General features: G+C 47.8%; 1 protein-coding gene across 2 annotated transcripts in view; it reads right to left on the bottom strand.

The window, feature by feature from the left end:
• Nucleotides 1-10994: 10994 nt before the first annotated feature.
• Nucleotides 10995-23572, bottom strand: part of LOC119322673 (chaperone protein ClpC1, chloroplastic-like) — a 25365-nt gene continuing 12787 nt past the window's right edge. For both annotated transcript variants that reach the window (XM_037596161.1, XM_037596160.1), the window contains exons 8-10: nt 18580-18655; nt 18413-18502; nt 10995-12405 (exon numbers count right to left, since the gene is read on the bottom strand). In XM_037596161.1, coding sequence (XP_037452058.1) covers nt 11227-12405; nt 18413-18502; nt 18580-18655 — 1345 coding nt within the window. In that variant the 3' untranslated portion in view covers nt 10995-11226. The remainder of the gene's footprint in view (nt 12406-18412; nt 18503-18579; nt 18656-23572) is intronic.

Below are 23572 nucleotides of genomic sequence, written 5' to 3'. Positions count from 1 at the left end.
GTGTCATTGAAGAACGCCATGTAAATTACTTTACTTTATTGCTAAACGCGTTAGCCATAGAAGTAGAAGTAGTCTTTGGCGTGACAACTTCATGAAGACACGATGATGGAGATCATGATGATGGAGATCATGGTGTCAAGCCGGTGACAAGATGATCATGGAGCCCCGAAGATGAAGATCAAAGGAGCTATATGATATTGGCCATATCATGTCACTACTCTATTTGATTGCATGTGATGTTTATCATGTTTATGCATCTTGTTTACTTAGGACGACGGTAGTAAATAAGATGATCCCTTACAAAATTTCAAGAAGTGTTCTCCCCTAACTGTGCACCGTTGCTACAGTTCGTCGCTTCTAAGCACCACGTGATGATCGGGTGTGATGGATTCTTACGTTCACATACAACGGGTGTAAGACAGTTTTACACAGCGAAAACACTTAGGGTTAACTTGACGAGCCTAGCATGTACAGACATGGCCTCGGAACACGGAGACCGAAAGGTCGAGCATGAGTCGTATAGCAGATACAATCAACATGAAGATGTTCACCGATGATGACTAGTCCGTCTCACGTGATGATCGGACACGGCCTAGTTGACTCGGATCATGTGATCACTTAGATGACCAGAGGGATGTCTATCTAAGTGGGAGTTCATAGGATGAACTTAATTATCCTGAACATAGTCAAAAGACCATTTGCAAATTATGTCGTAGCTCGCGCTATAGTTCTACTGTTTAGATATGTTCCTAGAGAAAATTATAGTTGAAAGTTGATAGTAGCGATTATGCGATCAGTAGAAAGCTTATGTCCTTAATGCACCGCTCAGTGTGCTGAACCCCAAACGTCGTTTGTGGATGTTGTGAACATCGGACATACACGTCTTGATAACTACGTGATAGTTCAGTTAAACAGTTTAGAGTTGAGGCACGAAAGACGTTTTCGAAACATCACGAAACATATGAGATGCTTCGAGGGCTGAAATTGGGATTTCAGGCTCGTGCCCATGTCAAGAGGTATAAGACCTCCGACGATTTTCTTAGCCTGCAAACTAAGGGAGAAAAGCTCAATCGTTGAGCTTGTGCTCAGATTGTCTGAGCACAACAATCACTTGAATCGAGTGGGAGTTGATCTTCCAGATGAGATAGTGATGTTTCTCCAAAGACATTGCCACCAAGCTACTAGAGCTTCGTGATGAACTATAACATATCAGGGATAGATATGATGATCCTTTGAGGTATTCGCGATGTTTGACATCGCGAAAGTAGAAATCAAGAAGGAGCATCAATTGTTGATGGTTGGTGAAACCACTAGTTTCAAGAAGGGCAAGGGCAAGAAGGGATACTTCATGAAACGGCAAATCAGCTGCTGCTCTAGTGAAGAAACCCAAGGTTGAACCCAAACCCGAGACTAAGTGCTTCTGTAATAAGGGGAACAGTCACTAGAGCGGAATTACCCTAGATACTTGGTAGATGAGAAGGCTGGCAAGGTCGATAGAAGTATATTGGATATACATTATGTTAATGTGTACTTTACTAGTACTCCTAGTAGCACCAGGGTATTAAGATACCGGTTCAGTTGCTAAGTGTTAGTAACTCGAAATAAAAGGCTACGGAATAAACGGAGACTAGCTAAAGGTGAGCTGACGATATATGTTTGATGTGATCAAACATCGCACGCTCCCTCTACCATCAAGATTAGTATTAAACCTGAATGGTTTATTGAATCTCGATCGTAGTGATACACATTTTCATGCCAAAAGATATAAGATAGTAATGATAGTACCACTTCCTTGTGGCACTGCCATGTAAGTCATAATGGTATAAAACGCATGAAGAAGCTTCATGTTGATGGATCTTTGGACTCACTCATTTTTGAAAAGTTTGAGACATGCGAACCATGTCTATTGGTGTATATGCATGAAGAAACTCCATGCAAATGGACCGTTCGGACTCACTTGATTTTGAATCACTTGAGATATGCAAATCATACCACATAGGCAAGATGACTGAAAAGCCTCGGTTTCAATAAGATGGAACAAGATAGCAACTTGTTGGAAGTAACACATTTTGATGTGTGCAGTCCAATAAGTGCTAAGGCATGCAGTGAATATCGTTATGTTCTTACTTCACAGATGATTCGAGTAGATGTTGAGAATATTTACTTGATGAAACACAAGTCTGAATTATTGAATGGTTCAAGTAATTTCAGAGTGAAGTAGAAGATCATTGTGACAAGAGGATAAAATGTCTATGATACGATCATAGAGATGAATATCTGAGTTACGAGTTTTGGCACACAATTAAGACATTGTGGAAAATATTTCACAATTAATACCGCCTGGAACACCATAGTGTGATGGTGTGTCCGAACATCATAGTTGCACCCTATTGGATATGGTGCGTACCATGATGTCTCTTATCGAATTACCACTATCGTTCATGGGTTAGGCATTAGAGACAACCACATTCACTTTAAATAGGGCACCACATAATTCCGTTGAGATGACACCGTATGAATTATGGTTTAGAGAAACCTAAGTTGTCGTTTCTTGAAAGTTTGGGGCTGCGACGCTTATGTGGAAAAGTTTCAGGATTGATAAGCTCGAACCCAAAGCGGATAAAATGCATCTTCATAGGACACCCAAAACAGTTGGGTATACCTCCTGTCTCAGATCCGAAAGCAATAAGGGATTGTTTCGAGAATCAGGTCCTTTCTCGAGGAAAAGTTTCTCTCGAAAGAATTGAGTGGGAGGATGGTGGAAACTTGATGAGGTTATTGAACCGTCTCTTCAACTAGTGTGTGGCAGGGCACGGGAAGTTGTTCCTGTGGCACCTACACCAATTGAAGTGGAAGCTTATGATAGTGATCATGAAGCTTCGGATCAAGTCACTACCGAACCTCGTAGGACGACAAGGACACGTACTACTTCGGAGTGGTAAGGTGATCCTGTCTTGAAGGTCATGTTGCTAGACAACAATGAACCTACGAGCTATGGAGAAGCGATGGTGGGCCCGAATTCCGACAAATGGTTAGAAGCCATGAAATCCGAGATAGTATCCATATATCAAAACAAAGCATGGACTTTGATGGACTTGCCCGATGATCGGCAATCCATTGAGATAAATGGATCTTTTAAGAAGAAGACGGACGTGGATGGTAATGTCACCATCTATGAAGCTCGACTTGTGGCGAAGTGTTTTCCGACAAGTTCAAGGAGTTGACTACGATGAGATTTTCTCACTCGTAGCGATGCTTAAAGTCCGTCGGAATCATGTTAGCATTAGCTGCATTTATGAAATCTGGCAGATGGATGTCAAGACAAGTTTCCTTACTAGTTTTCGTAAGGAAAGGTTGTATGCAATACAATCAGAAAAGTTTTGTCGATCCTAAGGATGCTAAAAGGTATGCTAGCTCCAGCGATCCTTCTAAGGACTGGAGTAAGCATCTCGGAGTTGGAATGTACGCTTTGATGAGATGATCAAAGATTTTGGATTTATACAAAGTTTATGAGAAACTTGTATTTCCAAAGAAGTGAGTGGGAGCACTATAGAATTTCTGATGAGTATATGTTGTTGACATATTGATGATCAGAGATGATGTAGAATTTCTAGAAAGCATATAGGGTTATTTGAAAGGTGTTTTTCAATAGAAAACCTGGATTAAGCTACTTGAACATTGAGCATCAAGATCTATAAGGATAGATCAAAATGCTTAATAATACTTTCAAATGAGCACATACCTTGACATGATCTTGAAGGTGTTCAAGATGGACCAGTCAAAGAAGGAGTTCTTGCCTGGGTTGTAAGGTACGAAGTTAAGACTTAAAGCTCGACCACGGCAGAAAAGAGAGAAAGGACGAAGGTCGTCCCCTATGCTTTAGACGTAGGCTCTACAGTATGCTATGCTGTGTACCGCACCGAAAGTGTGCCTTGCCATGAGTCAGTCAAGGGGTACAAGAGTGATCCATGAATGGATCATAGGACAGCGGTCAAAGTTATCCTTAGTAACTAGTGGACTAAGGAATTTTCTCGATTATGGAGGTGGTAAAGAGTTCGTCGTAAAGGTTACGTCGATGCAAGCTTAACACCTATCCAGATAGCTCTAAGTAGAGATACCGGATACATATAATGGAGCAACAATTTAGAATAGCTCCAAGTAGAACAGTTATTTGGAACAGCTCCAAATAGAGCGTGGTAGCTGCATCTAGGAGATGACATAGAGATTTGTAAAGCGCACATGGATCTGAAAGGTTCAGACCCGTTGACTAAAACCTCTCTCACAAGCAACATGATCAAACATAAAACTCATTGAGTGTTAATCACATAGTGATGTGAACTAGACTACTGACTCTAGTAAACTCTTGGGTATTAGTCACATGGCGATGTGACCTGTGAGTGTTAATCACATGGCGATGTGAACTAGATTATTGACTCTAGTGCAAGTGGGAGACTGTTGGAAATATGCCCTAGAGGCAATAATAAAAGTATTATTATTATATTTCTCTGTTCATGATAATAGTCTTTTATTCATGCTATAACTGTATTATCCGGAAGTCGTAATACACGTGTGAATACATAGACCACAATATGTCCCTAGTCAGCCTCTAGTTGACTAGCTCGTTGTGATCAACAGATAGTCATGGTTTCCTGGCTATGGACATTGGATGTCGTTGATAACGGGATCACATCATTAGGAGAATGATGTGATGGACAAGACCCAATCCTAAGCCTAGCACAAAAGGTCGTGTAGTTCATTTGCTAGAGCTTTGCCAATGTCAAGTATCTCTTCCTTTGACCATGAGAGCGTGTAACTCCTGGATACCGTAGGAGTGCTTTGGGTGTATCAAACGTCACAACGTAACTGGGTGACTATAAAGGTGCACTACAGGTATCTCCGAAAGTATCTATTGTTTTATGCGGATCGAGACTGGGATTTGTCACTCCGTGTAAACGGAGAGGTATCTCTGGGCCCACTCGGTAGGACATCATCACATGCGCAATGTGACCAAGGAGTTGATCACGGGATGATGTGTTACGGAACGAGTAAAGTGACTTGCCGGTAACGAGATTGAACAAGGTATTGGATACCGACGATCGAATCTCGGGCAAGTAACATACCGATAGACAAAGGGAATTGAATACGGGATTGATTAAGTCCTTGACATCGTGGTTCATCCGATGAGATCATCGTGGAGCATGTGGGAGCCATCATGGGTATCCAGATCCCGCTGTTGGTTATTGACCAGAGAACGTCTCGGTCATGTCTGCATGTCTCCCGAACCCGTCGGGTCTACACACTTAAGGTTCGATGACGCTAGGGTTATAAAGGAAGCTTGTATGTGGTTACCGAATGTTGTTCGGAGTCCTGGATGAGATCCCGGACGTCACGAGGAGTTCCAGAATGGTCCGGAGGTAAAGATTTATATATGGGAAGTCCTGTTTTGGTCACCGGAAAAGTTTCGGGCGATATCGGTAATGTACCGGGACCACCCGGAGGGTCCCGGGGGTCCACAAAGTGGGGCCACCTGCCCCAGAAGGTTGCGTGGGCCAGGTGTGGGAGGGGACCAGCCCCTAGGAGGGCTGGTGCGCCCCCCACAAGGGGGCCAAGGCGCAAGGGAGAGTGGGAGGGGGCAAACCCTAGTCCAGATGGGCCTTAAGGCCCATATTGGTGCGCCTCCCTCTCCTCTCCCCTCTTGGCCGCCACCCCCTTTGCCATCTAGGGCTGGCCGCACCCCTTGGGGGTGGGAAACCCTAAAGGGGGCGCAGCCCCCCTTCCCCCTATATATAGTTGAGGTTTGGGGCTGCCATACACATGAGTTCTCTCCCTCTTGGTGCAGCCCTACCTCTCTCCCTACTCCTCCTCTCCCATGGTGCTTGGCGAAGCCCTGCGGGATTGCCACGCTCCTCCACCACCACCACGCCGTTGTGCTGCTGCTGGATGGAGTCTTCCTCAACCTCTCCCTCTCTCCTTGCTGGATCAAGGCGTGGGAGACGTCACCGCGCTGTACGTGTGTTGAACGCGGAGGTGTCGTGCGTTCGGCACTTGATCATCGGTGATTTGAATCACGACGAGTACGACTCCATCAACCCCGTTCACTTGAACGCTTCCGCTTAGCGATCTACAAGGGTATGTAGATGCACTCTCCTTCTACTCGTAGCTGGTTTCTCCATAGATAGATCTTGGTGACACGTAAGAAAATTTTGAATTTCTGCTACGTTCCCCAACAGTGGTCATCTGCTCCGGCGCGAAGACGGCGATCGGCGGTGGCGCGGGGGTTACGGGGGCCGGCGGTGTTGGGGCCAGCGATGTTGGGGCCCCCGCGATGGTGCTTGGCCCCGACAGCTTCGGGGCCCCGTCGGTGGTCATGGGGGGCGGACAGCGAGGCGGTGGTGCCGGAGGGTAGCGGCGGCATGGGTGATGGGGAAGACATGATCGAACCGGAGTCTCTGGATACCAAATTAGTAGAACCTAGAGCCCTACCGGGTCTGGGACGTAGGTGGTATGGAAAGGAAGGAGGTGGGCGTGGGCTGGAGCGCGGCGGCCGGCGACGAGGCTCCGTCCTTGCGATGGCGGCGGCGGCGGCGAGGGCAAGTGGCAGCTAGAGTTTAGGGTTTCCGGCTCCCAAAGGAGCCGGGCAATAGAATAGTCTTATTGCTTAAATCTCAAAATAGTCTTACAATCTGTTTATATAACCATAACGTGAAATGAAACTAAGATAACTTGTGGGCTAAGCTTGCCCGGTGGGCCTCCTACGGCTGTAGGTCCGGCCGGTCATAACACCACTGATGTCTTTTTTCACATTTACAAGGATGTCCTGTTATTGTTGCAAGTGTTTTGATCTTAAGGGGCGGTCGCCGGAGTTCTGCGACTGGCCTCCTGCTGCAAGAGGGCTTCACAACATGCGCTGTGTTGCAAAGAGGTTCGCAACATGCAAGGTGCTACAAGGGGTCAGCAGGCTGTCGAAGTTTCTACAACAAGCGTCATGCTGCAAAAGTTGGCTTGCCGGCCGCGTAACGCAGGCCAGCCATCATATATGGTGCACGCTGCTACACTACATGCGTTAACAGACATCGTTATTTATCATTTTCTAGTCATTCGCCCATGAGAGGGCTCATGTAGAAGTCAAGTCCTTTACAGCATTACAGATGTACCTACATCTTTGCTGGAAGGAGGACATTCAGCAGCTAACCTCGATACTGTCGAAGTTCGGCGATGTCACGGGCCTAGTAACAAACCTTGAGAAGAGCTCTGTCACGCCTATTAGCTGCAACGGGATAGACCTTGACATTCTTGAGTACCTTCCGGCGACTCGTGCAAACTTCCCCATGTGCTACCTTGGCCTACCTCTGTCAGTTCACCGGCTAAACAAAATTGATCTACAACACCTAGTGGACAAAGCCGCGGGGAAGCTGGTACCCTGGTTGGGCCGTTTCATTATAGTGGCTGGGCGCACCGAGCTGGTCAAATCGGTGAGCACCGCCCAGGCAACCTTCCATGCTACGGCAATTAGGCTTCCAGAGAGCACGTTGCATGCCCTCAACAAGATTGAGAGGGCATTCCTTTGGGCTGGAGCGGAAAAGGTCTCCCGTGGTCAGTGTAAGGTTAATTGGAAGACAGTTTGCAGACCAAAGAAGCTAGGCGGATTGGGTGTTCTAGACCTTCACATGTATGCGAGAGCTTTGCGACTGAGATGGTTGTGGTATGAATGGAAGGAGCCCAGTAGAGCATGGGTGGGCGTGGGAAACCCATGTAATTCCATGGACATAGAGCTTTTCTACGCTGCTACCACTATCACCTTGGGAGACGGGCGAACGACACGCTTCTGGCACTTCCCATGGCTCAAAGCAAAAAAAGCCCAAGGATGTTGCGCCCACCATCTTTGCGATATCTTCAAATAGGAGCAAGTCCGTGCAACAGGCCATGCTAGATCACAGATGGATACAGTGGATTAATATGGAGGCTGGACTAACGGTCCAGCATATTCGAGAATTTTGCGAACTCTGGGAGAAGATAAGCAGGGTATGCCTTCAGGTTGATCGGCCTTATGACATCAAATGGAACCTCACGGCAAACGGCAAATACTCATCCACCTCGGCTTACAAGGCGCAGTTTGCCGGAGCAGTGGCAACCAACATGACAAAGGTGGTTTGGGGGAACTGGGCGCCTTCAAAGTGTAAGTTCTTTGTGTGGCTTGTTATCAAGGATAGAGTGTGGACGGCTGACCATTTGCAGCGACGAGGATGGCCGAATTGCAATTTATGCCAACTATGCAAGAGGGAGCCTGAGACGGCGGCGCATTTACTGTTCAAGTGCAGATACTCCACCCGCATATGGAACGCGATGAGATGCTGGTTGGATGCACCTGAGCTGGACACTATCGCTTGGGCAAGGATCCCAACGGTCCAGGAGTGGTGGGCTAGGACTGTGCTCGAGCGTGGGCACCGGAGAAAAGTCGTATCCTCACTTATATCGCTTGTATCCTGGGAGCTTTGGAAAGAGCGAAATGCGAGGGTGTTCCAGAAGAAATTTCCTATGCCAACAATCGTGTTCGCAGGCATGGGTCTTGGCCGGGGCTAAACACTTGAGATCATTGATGCCACCAGAGTAGCTCTGTTTTTTTCATTTGTGGAGGAGTAATGACCCTCTTGAGACCTGGTTACTATCTTCTTCTTTATTAATGAGATGAGGCAAAGCTTTTGCCTCCGTTTAAAAAAAAATCTTTGCTGGAAGAAACTCAAACATGAAGATAGCTCAGTAGTTGCCACAAAAATACCCAAATGATAAGTATCACACATATGGCATGAAGTAACATGGTCCAAACGTTTTCATTATCATCCATTTTACCACATCAAACAGATGACGTCAAAGGTTTTCTGGATTTAGAAATATTTTATCTCTTAAATAAAAAATCCGGTTAAACATCCATTCTCATCAATAAATCCGTCTCAACGAGATCTTCAAAACTAGATAGCATATTGATATGTTTCAGCGATTTTTTTTATCAAAAGTTGTCATGATGTTACATTGAAGTTGCTAGTGTTTACACTAAAACTGTCATGATATGTTTCATCTATTTTTTTATAAATGTAAAATTACCATTGTATTTCAACTACTTTCACTACAAATTTTATTAATTAACCATGACAATTTTTAGTAATTAACCACGGCAAATTTAATTCATGGATCATGATGATTTTTTAGTAATTCATTATGATAAATTTAGTTTATAGATCATGGCAATTTTAGTATTTTCACCATGTCAATTCTAGTATTTTGACCATGAAAACTATTTTTGTATGAACCATGGCAAATTTTAGTGCATGTATCATGGTAAATTTTAGTAATTCATCATAGCAATTTTAGTTTCTGGTACATGGCAAATTTGAGTCATCGATCTTGCATTTTTGAAGTAATTGACAACGAATTTCTTTTTAGTTGTGAACCATGTCAAAATTATTTTATGGATCATGACAAATTTTAGTAATTCATCATCACAAGTTCAGTTTCTTAATTCCCTTTTCTATAACATGTCAAAATTTACTTCAAATGTAGAATAAAAAATTAATTGAAAACACCATGACAACATGTGCAATGGACATGGCAACTTTCAAGCCCAAAAAATCATCAAAGCATATCTAGTTTTAAAGATCTCGTCGCGACGGATTTAGTGTTGAAAATGGTTTTTCAATCAGACTTTTCATTCAAAAGATTAAAAAACTCAAAACTCAAAAAAATCCCATCAGTTCTGTCATTCCAAAAGATTTTCACTGACATCATCAGTTTCGTCATTTGTACATACATGCGGTGACATGGGAAATTTTTAGCCCCGGCGCACCGGCCGAAGCGTTAGCGCCGGAAGCGCACTGCGCGTTCGATCGTTTCGCTCGATCTCTGCGGTTTCCGAGGACGCACGTTTCCTGGTGGCCCCACCCCACATCCCTTTCCCCGCAACCTCCGTCTTCTTCCTCTCTTTTTCTGCTCCCCAACCTTTTACGCCATGGAATAGCACAGGCTGCATGCTACCGGCCGCGCGCTGCTCGCTCGTGCTCCTCCCGCGCGCCCCCGCATCACCGCCATTGAATCCGCTTCCTCCAACCATCTAGCTCCCCTCGGACGAACGAACATCCACCCGTGGGAGCTGCAACCAGCTGAGCCAGAAGCTGCAACCATCCATGAAGTTTGCTACTAACGGCAATGGATTTGCTACATCCTTCACGGCAGAGCTGCGACCTACTACGGCGGTGGCTTTTTTTTGTTACAACCATCCTCAGTTTTTGCTACTACCTGCGAGAGATTTTGCTACAACCAACAGAGCATGTTTGTTGCCACCGCCCGACGCCAGAGCTGGAACCGGGAGATTGTTTTGCTACAACCCGTGAAGCCTTGAGCTGGAAATAGCGTATGTTTTTGCTGCATCGAGAGTAATTTATGCGGTGGCAACGCCGGAGCCTTTATTTTGTTTCAACCGGCAACCGGAAAAGCTTCCATCGACATGTTTTTTTGCTACATGGAAGCTGCATCCAGGGGAGAGGTGGAGCTTGCAATGGAGGGACGCATTGACCGTGCCACTGGCGAGCTGCACCGGAGACATACAGGAGGGCTGCGACAGCGAGTGTAAAGTATACTGCAACCGACTACGGCAAGGGCCACGAACGGCGTGATTTGATGTGTAGATCACGAACGGATGGCGAGACGGTGAGTGTGGTCGATGACGGCGACGGTCGAGAAGGCGCCGGGGATGCTTCGACGGCCATGGGGAGACGGCGTGTCGCCGCAGACGAGGCACGGCCCTGCGGGGGGCAGTTTCTCTACAGCAGGTCAAAGTTGTTTTCCATCTCTCGATCAGATCTGAGACGAAGCCAGGGATGGAAAAGATTGGGGGTTCTAATCTAACCGTCACAAATGAAGTAATCCAGCGGCTGGCATGCGACCGGCCGAAACTTTCGGCCGGCGCGCCGGCGCTGAGTATTCGCCTTGGTGCATAGGGGTCCTCGTGCCACACGTATGGCATATATCGGCATCCCAAAAATAAAGCCTCCAGATTCCTTTCAAAAGCAAAAACAGAAAATCTAGGCGGCCGGTGAGCTATAAGGAATCTTCTAGTGCCTCGCTTGCAAGCAATATCTAACGACACAACACCACCTAATGAAAGAGAATTGGTGGCAGCTCCACGCCACAGCTTGTGCTGAAACAATGGATTCCGTAATCATGTGCTCCGCATGATTAGGTGCTCAAAATAGGTGTCAGCGGCTCCAGGACACCGCTGCCACCATTGAGAACTATAACTTTGCCTTCTGAATCAACATCTACGATAGCGGAATCACCTTCTTTGACCTCGCCAGCCAGCATCTTTTCTGCCAGGCTGTCTTCCAACAGCCTCATGATAGCGCGCCGCAGTGGCCTGGCACCGTAGCTTGGGTTGTAGCCGTCATCCACCACCCTATCTCTGAATCTTTCAGTCACTTGAAGGTCGATTTCCTTTACCTTCAGCCTGTCAAACACTTCTTTCAGCATAATGTCTGCAATTTCCTTCACCTCCAGCTTTGTCAGCTGGCGGAAAACAATCATCTCATCCAATCTGTTCAAGAACTCAGGCCGGAAGTACTGCTTTAGCTCCTCAGTCACCAGGCTCTTAATCCTGTTGTAGCTGGTGTCCTTCTCATCATAGTCAAGGTCAAATCCGATCTTGCGGCCTCCCTTCTCAATGACACTGCTTCCAACATTAGATGTCATGATCAACAGTGTATTCTTGAAATCAACAGTCCGCCCCTTGCTGTCAGTCAATCTTCCATCTTCCAGTATTTGAAGCATCATGTTGAAGACGTCTGGATGTGCCTTTTCGATCTCATCAAAGAGAACTACTGTGTAAGGGCGACGACGAACTGCTTCAGTTAATTGACCACCCTCAGTATAGCCAACATATCCGGGTGGCGACCCAATTAGTTTCGAAACAGTATGTCTCTCCATGAACTCACTCATATCAAGCCTGATCATGGCTTCCTCAGAGCCAAAGTAGTACGATGCCAAAGCTTTAGCAAGTTCTGATTTACCAACACCGGTTGGTCCAGAGAATATAAAACTAGCAATAGGTCTGTTTGGGTTCTTGAGGCCAACACGGGCTCGACGGATTGCACGGCTAATAGCTTTCACAGCCTCGTCCTGGCCAATGATACGTTGATGCAGTGTTTCCTCCATCTTCAGGAGACAGTCAGATTCATCAGCGGAAACCTTCTCGACAGGTATTCCAGTCCAAGAGGAGACAATATGCTGGATATCTGCCTCCGTGACCAAAGGACCAACTTCACCAGACTCGCTCTCTGCCTTGACCATTTCCTTGCTCTTGTCAATGATGGCCGTAATCTGTGCCTTCAGTTCCATTTCTCTGTCTCTTAGTTCCCCAGCCTGTCAAACAATAAGTTGGTAGGGAAAGATCAAAAGGCAATACCAGGGAGTGGTAACACTTCAGTGCTGCAATAGCAGAGGAAAAAAATATGACCAATCTGGGAGGGGTTTCGCCATGCACAATATTAGTACTCTCATTCCAAAATAAATGATCTTCACTTTGCACAACCACCAACATGCAACTTTGACACTTTTTGTGTATGAATATGTCGATAAACATTAAGAAATTATATTGTGAAACTATTTTCCAGGAAATCTAACGATACAAATTGCACCTAAGCAACCTCAATAGATTTTATTAGTTGTTTAAGAATAGACTGATAGAGAAAATTTTGACTGCACACTTTCAAAAGCCTCGTGGATGGGCTCTTGGCCAGCACAATGGTGTCTCCCCACCGGCACAAGTTTCGAACCCTGTGGATGAGATTTAACCACATTGGTTAATTTCATGAGAACATGTGTCTCAAACCTTCTCTTAATTAGCGCATCTCCAACTAGACCCCCTATTCCGCCACATTTGTCCCGGGGGACAGCCCAAACACTGCCTGGATAGAAAAACGCAACCCTGCCGGAGCCCCATACCCAGCCCATATGTTTGGGCTGTTCGGCACACCTCAAACCGCCCAGACGCATCGTCCGCCACGTCAGACCCGACAGGGCGGACCCACCCCAAATCACCCAAATTGACCGCCCTCTCCCTTGCGTCAGCCCTCCCTTTCCTGCATCCGCACCGTCGCCCTCTCCGATCTTGTTCCACGTCCGCGCCACCGACCTCTTCCGTCCTAGTTGCCCAACGCCCGCTCCACTGTCCGCCCGCTGACATGGACGATGGGTGGACCGAGTCTGTGGAGGTCCCGACCATTGGGAATAAAGCAGAGACCATCACCTTCAAGGACCAGCCTATCCGGCAGTGGGCCTGCGAGAAGGCTGAGAAGCAGGCTGCAGCGGAGGACGTCCTCGACTTAGAGTTCGTCGCGTCACATCCTTCTGCCACGCCCATGCCCTCAGCCACTCCCGCATTGTACGGCATTCTGGCTCCGCAATGGGCGGGCATCCCAGATGACTTCACGCGACAGGACCCGACTTAACCCATGAAGATATCTTGTTGTGTAAAGTTTGGTTGGCCACAAGCATGGATCCTATATGTGGAACTGAGCAAAATGGCTCGAAGTATTGGGGAAAAAAATCACGCATGGTACCATGAACACAAGCACTACATGGAACCGCATCCAATCCATACCGACCACAATAAGAGCTCTCTCCAACATAGACGGACCACCATCCAAGAGTCTGTGAGCAAGTTTTGCGGTGCCTTTGCTCAAGTGGTGAATAGGAACCGAAGTGGCATTGGAGTCCAAGGCCATGTAAGTTGTGTTTGCCCATTTCTCTTGTTTGCTTCATTTCTTGAATCACTAGAGATAATAAGCTCCCTAGGAACGGGGCTCCCTAGTGAATCGAGGTTGTGGGCATTGCATGGGCCCTTTTGACAGGGGTGATTCAAGTTGGCTGGACGGTTGGGCCTATTCATCGGTAATTTGTGCCTGGCATGTTGTTCCTGCGACCGGTCCAACTGAGAGAAAGAGAAAGTGCATGCACGTCTCCCCTTTCCTCTTCCTCCTCTCGCCCCTTTCCCCCGGCCTTCGCCTCCACCACCCCACTGCTACACCGCCGCTTCCTCCCCGCATCCAGGTCATTTGCCCCCACCTCCATCACTCTCTATCCCATTATGCCCATCCTTCTATTGCCATCAGCAACGGCAATCCTGGTGAAGCTGGGCCACAATGCCCTGCTTCTGGAGAGTCCGCCATCAAGGATGGTGTGGACCTTGTCAGGGAGCACCATTGCTTGTGCCTCCTCACGCCCATGCTAATTTTGGGGGCTCCATCAGCCAGAAAGGGAGGAGAAGGAAGAGAGGTACAAGGTTTTTGGATGTGCAAAGGGAGAGGATAGTGTTTGACCAGGAGAGGGTACAGGATAGGATGATCATCGAGACAGAGGATGAAGATGGAGAAGACGGAGAAATTTGAGGAAATGAAGCTTGAGAAGGCCAAGGCATATGAGACCATTGAGCTTGAGAGAGAAGATAAGGCTCGCGAGGATCAGGGAGGAGTCGAGGATCATGTTAGCCGACAGTAGCGTGATGGATGACCATGCCAAGAAGTGGTTCACCAACCAAAAGAAGGAGATCAACGAGTGCAATAAAGGTGATTGATTCATCCGTGTGTCGCCTATGTATGAATTGTTGGATTTATTTGTCGTGGATTATTTTGGCTTGGATTGAATTGCTAAATTCTATGATTGTTGAATTGGTTGTATGTTATATTGACCAAATGATCTATGTGCATGCCTTTGTATGGATTTGAGGTTTTGGATGTGAGGGTGGGGTTGCCTGGGCAGACAAATGGGGGTCTGTCGGCTATGTTACAAAAGATCCAAGGCGCATAGTCGATCATCCGAGGACCAAGCAATTACATGAGACACGACACTGATATGGCTACATCCCCAGGGCTTGACTATGGGCGCTACTCCCCGTCACACCGTCACAATACCGCACACTGGCCACCCGGGCGCCGGCACACATCGTTGGCTACCCTTGCATGTTTGTGCTATTATGTTGGCATAGGTTACATCGTGTGTCTACCCCCACTATATGAGAGGCCTAGGATACAAGTGTCCTACTAGGACATGACTCCATACCCTGTAAACGCAATACAACTCAGAGTCCAACTATGACCTACATTGTACACAATATTCGACACAACTCTAACAAACTCCACCTTGGCGAATATTCTTCACCACCATGAATTCGTCAATGTGTCAAACTTTCATGTACATTGGACTCGAGCTTATCCCGTGAGTACAGCTGCTACTCCGAAGACCCCATATGACTCCACCTGCAACTTGTAGTCCCTTCTTTTCTTGACCACAGTCAATGCTCGAGCGAAATCAAGTTCCACTTTACTCTAGTTTGCGCTCCCAACTTCCAGAGTGTCCGTTCAACACCATAACACACTGATCACTGACCTGCGTGAAAGTGAACAACTCACATATTGGGTGTCACACATAAGAGTTACCTGAACTCAACATCATTGCTCTTCCTTGACCGCTTGTCTGAAACTTGAAGGAATTTCACCGCTGGTTGTAGTCATCCCGAGTCAAATTCGCAGTTGTCTCACCACATGTATGACCACCAAAGCCCTGGCCCGTCTCCATGTCCCGTGCATACAGCAAGCCTCGCCGCTATTACCGCATCGAGCCTCTGCTGTATTGGTCGAGTATCAAGGGTCGCGAACCCACACCACTCAACCCCCACTGCAGAGTACCACCAATCATCATCGACCGATGACGGGTTCCACGCTTCCATCAGACCACTAGGCTCCAATCCGAACTACATGCCTCTCGCTTTTTTCCCGGCTGAAATAGGCTTCGATTCTCTGGATCCTTACACCGTAGCCCCTCAATCCAGCTTCACCTTCAACATGACTCCATGGTAGATGATCACTCCACCCTCGCGCCCCGTCGACTTCAAACTCTCATGTGCACCGTCTTCAATCAACCTCGCACCATGGTCTTGTCGAAACCACACAAGCCCTCAGGCCTGTGCCACGTGTTTCCACACCCCAGAAGTCGGTTGCCATCAACATCACGCTCTTATGTCATCGTTGCTGATCCAGCCACCATCTTCTGTTCCAACCGACATCCAAGTTGATCCGTCAGACTATCAAGCCCGACCTAGATGAACTTGTCCGGCTGCACGATATGCTCGAGACTCCACAAGCCTTATACGCACATCACCAATCTACCATTGTCATGGTAAAACCTCGTGTGCAATTAGCAACACTTCCAAAAGAAATTTTCACTTTCCTGGTAGTCTCCTCCATGGGTGCACCAAGCCTTTGCCTCCCATACCCCCCAAAGCACTCTTTATTTATTGTGTTGGTATCCATGCCATGTCAATACCACATATAGTGCTGATTTTTTTTGTCCAAACAAATCTCCCGGTCTTGATTCCTTCGGCTCCCTACTCATAGCACAACGCAACAACCAACGAAGGCGCATAGCACCCTTGCACAACGCACGCGCACGCCTGCACACCACAAATCATGAACTGCCAGTGCCCTCGCGACCACGCAGCTGCTCCACTCGCATGCGACCGCACGCCTCACGCCAGCCCGTGCCTTGGGCCGGCCGGCTGCCATCCGCCTGCGCTGCTGCTCCTGCCTCGGCCGCTACCGGACCTGCAGCCCGCGCTACACCATGGGCTGGGCCTTCGCGCCTTGCACGCTGTTGCCGCTCCTGGTTTCGATCGGATCGATCCATCCGATTTGACCACTGCTTGCGCGATACGTCGCATTGCCGCCGAGAACTTCTACCTGCTTCCAATTGCTTCTTCCACTTTCGTTGAGAACCACGCCGTAGCTGGCTGCATCTCAAACTCGATACTTCCTCTTAGATCAACAATTCGCAGACTTCGCGCAACCTTGCTCTGATACCACTTGTTAGAATAAATCCAAGGCGCATAGTCAATCATCCGAGGACCAAGCAATCACACGAGGCACGACACCAATATGGCTACATCCCCGGGGCTTGACTATATATGAGAGGCCTAGGATACGAGTGTCCTACTAGGACACGACTCCATACCCTGTAAACACAATACAACTCAGAGTCCAATTGTAACCTACATTGTACACAATATTCGACACAAATCTAACAGGCTCCTGCACGCAGACGCGTCCACGAACATATAAGGGATCAAATTAGGCAAAGTGTGGTTAGAGATACTCTTAGAAGTCATAGGGGCTCCTCGCCCTGGTCTCATTCTAAAAGCATCAACTGCTTCAAATAGAGGTATAGTAACACGAGTTGTCAATTGGTGAGACAATGCGTGTGGATATGATCTACACACGTAAGCACAAGATTCTGACGTATACATGCTTCATGCATAAACCCATCTAAGATCCCACCTGATACTGAGCTTAAGTCGGATGGGTGCATGTATTATTTAAATTTTGATATTGAGGATCGTCCAGTTGAAATGGAGGCAGATGATGGTGAGCCTGATGGCTTACCTTTGGATCCTAGGAAGGACAATGATCAGCACAACATTGATAATGCTGGGAAGGATGGCAATTTTGGTGCCAAGGGCCCTCCTGGTATACTCCTGGCCTTTTTTCCATGCACTCGATGTATTCGGCATTAATGGATATACAGGCCAGGTTTAGGTCTAGAAGATTATGGCGTCTTAAATTACCGTTGAAGATAAAAGTATTACTTTGGTTTCTCTGCCAAGAAATTATACTAAGGATAATATAGTCAAACAGATGTGGCAAGGGGATACTCGTTGTAGCTTCGGTTATGAACAAGAAACCATTCAACGTCTCTTTTTCTATTGTTGTTTGGCATGTATCGCATGGCATGCTTTGTTTTTAGTCTTTAATATCACCCCACCCCATAGTATTTCGCATATTTTTGGGGGTTGATAAATCTTTAAGATCTCTTATTCTAGTTGGGGGAGGAGCAGTGTTTTGGCCCATCTGGCTATGCAGAAATGATGTCGTCTTCTACAAGAAAAAAGTGCATTTCTTCATGCAGGTGCTACTCTCATGTACCAGTTGGCTGCGGTTATCGGCATTATTACAGAAGGCATAACACAAGGTGCTGATGGAGCTTGGCGCAAAGAAGCTTGAGTAGATACCAGGGAATTTATGTCCCGGTTTGGATGCCATGCCACTGATAGGCCTCTTCATGTTTAGGATAGTTTTGATTGGCATGAGGTGTAGTTATTCCATGTTTTTGATTTTGCCCTCCTTTTGGCGAGATCAAGTTTTTTATTTCTGATAAACATTGTACTAATAAGGTTGGCTATATGCATCTAAGGATGCAGAAGCCAGAGGCAATAAAAGCTTCAAAAAAAATCTTAAAAAAAGTAACATGAGTTGCTACTAATACATTCATTCTTTAAAAGACAGCACATTAACTCAGAGCACATTTGCAAGAAAGGTACCTTCTCAAAATCTTGGCCACGTACTGCCTCGTTCTTATCCTTGGTAACCTGGCGGAGTTCTTTGTCCAATTCTTTGGCTTCATCAGGGAGCTGCGACACATTTTCGTACTTAGATAGAAAAGCATCACTGTATGTAAACTGGGTAACAATAAGCTGTGTACTGATACCTGAGCATGCCTCAGTCTGACACGTGATCCAGCTTCATCAATCAGGTCGATAGCTTTGTCAGGCAGGAAACGATCACTGTATGACAATAATAAAACTTTACACACTTATCAAAAATTAGAATGTTTGTAGCTACTGTGTAGAGCTCTAGTTCTACCCGAAGACAACATATATCTAAGTTTGTAACAACGAAACTACAAATCTCATCGTAATCACTAGGCTGAACCTAATATCAGCCTCAATATCCACCTCGCACTAACATTATTTCTTTTCTGCATCGGGAATTTGCTATTTTTATTGTGTTCCGAATCCCATACAAGTGTTGTACTACAGATGGAGTCCTACGGCACTACGGCATGTCAACCGTGCTAGACGTAGCATGACTACAACTCTGTTTCGTGTCCACCAAGAAAGAGAGTTGTTTGCCCCTTTATATAGTACTAGCTAGTCATAGAATAGATGAGAGAGATCTCCACCAGATTAGCACGTAGAGGGTTTGTCCTCTCGTGTAATGTAATACTCCTCCCAATTATAGTGATACGCCTTCGTACGTTCCGTGGTTTTCTCCCGCAAGGGTTTCCACGTAAAATTCTGTGTCTCTCGTGTCTCGTTTATTCTCGTTATTATCTAACAAGTGGTATACAGAGCCAAGTTTCATATACGAGATTTTTGAGACGAGAGAATTAGGGTTACGGCGTCCTGTGCACCGCCGCCGACGCGACTGGCGATCCGAAGCCATATCGATTAATCCGACGAGACCGACAGAAAAACAATCTGCGCTGCTGCGTCGCCCTACAAAGCCGTGCGCTATCCACCGAGCAGTCCGATCCGCCGAGCCGCGCGTTGCTGCAGCTTCACGCCTCCCGTACAGGATCAAGTCCCGAGGAGGTCCAGTACTACTTACGTGAGATTACAAGGCATCGCTGCTGCTTTGATTCAACCGGATCATTAGTACTACTACCAGTACCCACGTGAAGCCAAGTACAGGAGCACTACTTGGATTTGTTACTACTACACATCTCACGTAAAGGCTAGTACAGTTGAGTACTAGAATCTGTTTTTTCTCCTCAATTGCTATATCCACGCGAAGGCTACCAGGTGCTATCTTCGCTCTGCATATTAATTCTGTCAAGAATTTTTTCTATGGGCTTGTACTACTTTGTGAACACAGATTTAATCTACTCATGGCATCCATGAAGTACGATGTTCCGCTGCTGGATCATGACACAAAGTTTACCCTATGGCAAGTCGAGATGCGAGCATTGTTGGCGTAAGCCAATTATCAGGATGCACTCAGTTTTTCTTCAAGGTGGAGTTTTGGGGATTATGGCCCATCGGTATAATGGATGCAATTTGCTGCAGTTATTTGAAGAACACAATTCAGTTATCAAGAAAAAAAGGGTATGGAGGAGGTAATTATTAAGCCTGTTGTAGCCAGCATATACTCTATTCTCTCCATAGTATTTTGCTGTTATGCATGTGAAGGTTTTGTTTGATATTCATGTTCGTGATGAGAATCAGTTGAGGTGCAAGAAGGAGATTGATTTGTTTCTGCTAGATACTACAACATTTAGCGCTGTTAAGTTTCAAGTGCAATTCAGTTGTCTTTGCTCTTTCAAGAGGGGTCTATTGCAGAGTTGAAACTCCGTTGCATGTTAAGATGGTTCCTTCATCCGACAGTTGTTCTACAAGGACAGTTTATGACCATGTCATGGATTTTCATTAACCACTACGAGTCGGCAGTTTTTTGGGTGCACGCGATGCCATCCGTACCATATGCTCTTGCTTGAGTATTGTTTGCCGAGGTTTGTGCTTTCTGTTTTGAAGCACGTTCAGATTCCGTGAGATGAGTTCTTCACAATGCGATGTGCACCAAGATGTTGCACTATGAGCTATGCGCTCGTTCAGGCACCACAGGAGATATGATGACTTATGTCATTTGATGATTGAGCAGTTTCAGTTTTTGAGGTCAGTGGCACAGACTCAGACTTTTATTGGGAGACCAAGTTTTGTTAGTCTGCTTTGTTGATAGTTGTGCTGTTTTCTGGACGACCTACTGATTGATTTGCTCAATATGACTTCATGAGAAGTTTATTAGTCCTATGGACGTTTCCAGGCACAAGGTTTACTTGTGATGACTTTAATTGAGGAGTTGATGCTATCTATGATTATTGTAAGGGATTTCGTCTCAAGGTGGAGTGTTATTTTTATTGTGTTCCGAATCCCATACAAGTGTTGTACTACAGATGGAGTCCTACGGCACTACGGCATGTCAACCGTGCTAGACGTAGCATGACTACAACTCTGTTTCGTGTCCACCAAGAAAGAGAGTTGTTTGCCCCTTTATATAGTACTAGCTAGTCATAGAATAGATGAGAGAGATCTCTGTTGAATATCTTTTGTATAGGCAGTATATCGCATGTATATGTAGGATCATTTCCTACCTTGCCCCGCCTCCTAGTTACCATGTATAGTCGAGGCCGTGGGCTGCTCATTGTAAATATATACGTGCGTGTATGCACCCAAATCAATTGAGAGTTGCATTGCCAAACAATATGGTATCAGTTTTCCTCACACGATCCTCTTCCTAAACAGCTTCCGCTCCTGCTGCCGCCGCGCCCTAGGCTGCCGCCGCCGCATCACCGCCGCCGCCGCCCCCTAGCTGCGCCGCCGCCGCCGCTTCTTCTCCCTGCCGCTGCTTCCCCTCCAGCCGCACCACCACCTTCCCTCTCCCACCCGACATCGCCATGGCCTCACCCGCCTCCTCCGCATCCGGTTCCGTCGTCCCCAACCCCTTCGCCGGCCCCGATCCCGTGCTCATCCGCGATCTTGACATCCACCGCCGTGTCCCCGTGTGCCTTGACTACTCCACCTCCACCTACTATGCCTGGAAGACCTATTTCTCTCTAGTGTTCCGCGAGTATCATCTCCATGATCACGTCGACGGTTCCGTGGATTCCAGCCTCATGCTCGGTGATGTAGAGTGGACGACCATCGATGCTACACTCATCCGGTGGTTCTACCTCACCATCTCCAAGGATCTCTTCCACACGGTGGTCAGCGACGGGGATGACGCCCTCGCTGTTTGGACCAAACTCAACCGGCTCTTCACCGACAACCAACTCCAACGCCGGGTTTTTCTTCAACAAGAGTTTTTTGGGTCGCATCAACTTGATTCCTCTGTCGATGACTATTGCATGCGTCTCAAGAAACTTGCAGATGAGCTTCGTGATCTCGGCAAAATCATCTCCGACGATCTCCTCCTCAGCACCCTCTCCGCCGGGCTCAATGAAGAGTTCGGCAACGCTGCCTCCAACCTCACCTTGATCCCGAAGCCAACCTTTGCCAAGGTTGTGGCTTACTTGCGTCTGGAGGAACGTCGCATGAAGATGGCGAAAACTAGGGCGACCCACGTCGCCCTCGCTGCCGGGACCTCCCGCGGCGGCCCGCCCCCGCCGGCTCCACAGGCGCCTGCCGCGCCGCGGTTCCCTCCTCCGGCGGCCTCCTACGGGCCGTACCCGCCGCCACCAGCGGGCCACTTCCAAGGGCCGCCACCCCCGCCTGCCTCCTCCGATCGCCGCCGTGGTGGGCGTCGCGGTCGCAAGGGAAACGGCCAGGGGGGCCAGCCTCGTCAGCAGCAGGCCACCGCGCCCTGGGCCGCGGCCCAGAACCCGTGGACGGGCCTGGTGCATGCGTATAGCATGCCGGTGCCCCGCCCGCCCGCTCCTGGCCTTCTGGGGCCACGTCCCGCAGCGCACCAGGCGCTGATCGCCGCGCCACAGGCGCCGTACGCCGCGCCTCCAGCAGCGCCGTACGCCGCGTCATCTCTAGGCGCCTACGCCATGGCGCCCTACACCGCGCCGCCGCCGGTGCCCTATGCCGCGGCGCCATATGCCGCACTGCCACCGTCGGCGCCTCCGCTCCCGCCGGCTCCATGGGATCCGGCCCTTCTCGCGGCGCTCCAGTCCGCCCCCTCACCAGCCAACTACACGGGTGGCGGCGATTGGTACATGGATAGTGGCGCCACCTCTCATATGGCTGCCAACCCCGGTATTCTCCACTCCTCATATCCTGTTCATACCTCCAATCGTATTACTGTTGGCGATGGGTCATCTCTTCCTATCACGCACATAGGCCATGCTTACTTTCCGTCCACATCTACACCGATTTCATTATCTAACATACTTGTCTCTCCCGAACTCATTACTAATCTTGTTTCCGTTCGTTCCCTTACTCGTGATAACCCTGTCACCGTTGAATTTGACATGTGTGGTTTTTCTGTCAAGGACGCCCGTACCCGGATGGTGCTCCACCGATGTGATAGCCCCGACGAGCTCTACCCAGTCCACCCACCCGCCTCCACCTCCACCTCTCCGGTCGCCCTCTCCGTCGGTGTGGACCTTTGGCACGCTCGCTTGGGACATCCGAACGACACCACCCTTCATCATATTCTTCGGAGTTTTTCTTTCACTTGTAATAAGACCGACGGTCACACTTGTCATGCGTGTCGTCTAGGCAAACATACTCGGCTTCCTTTTAGCACTTCCTCGTCAGTTGCATCGTATCCGTTTGAACTACTTCATAGTGATGTGTGGACTTCTCCAGTTGCGAGTAATACCGGCTACACCTATTATCTTGTCATTTTAGATGATTTTTCGCACTATGTGTGGACCTTCCCGTTGCGGCGGAAATCCGATGTCATATCCATTCTCACCGCCTTTTACTCCTATGTCACCACCCAGTTTGGTCGCCCCATCCACGCTATCCAAACCGACAACGGGAAGGAGTTCGACAACCTCGCGGTTCGCACCCTCCTCACCACACATGGCACGATATTTCGTCTCACTTGTCCCTATACCTCGCAACAAAATGGGCGCGCAGAACGGGTCTTACGCACTCTTAACGATTGTGTCCGCACCTTGTTATTTCATGCTAATGTGCCACCCCGCTTCTGGCCCGATGCACTTGCCACCGCATCACGCCTCATCAACATTC

Source organism: Triticum dicoccoides, chromosome 6B (assembly GCF_002162155.2).
Source record: "Triticum dicoccoides isolate Atlit2015 ecotype Zavitan chromosome 6B, WEW_v2.0, whole genome shotgun sequence".
Classification (NCBI taxonomy): domain Eukaryota; kingdom Viridiplantae; phylum Streptophyta; class Magnoliopsida; order Poales; family Poaceae; genus Triticum; species Triticum dicoccoides.
The sequence above is the reverse complement of the archived record's forward strand: the minus strand, read 5'-3'. Positions and strand labels throughout refer to the sequence as shown.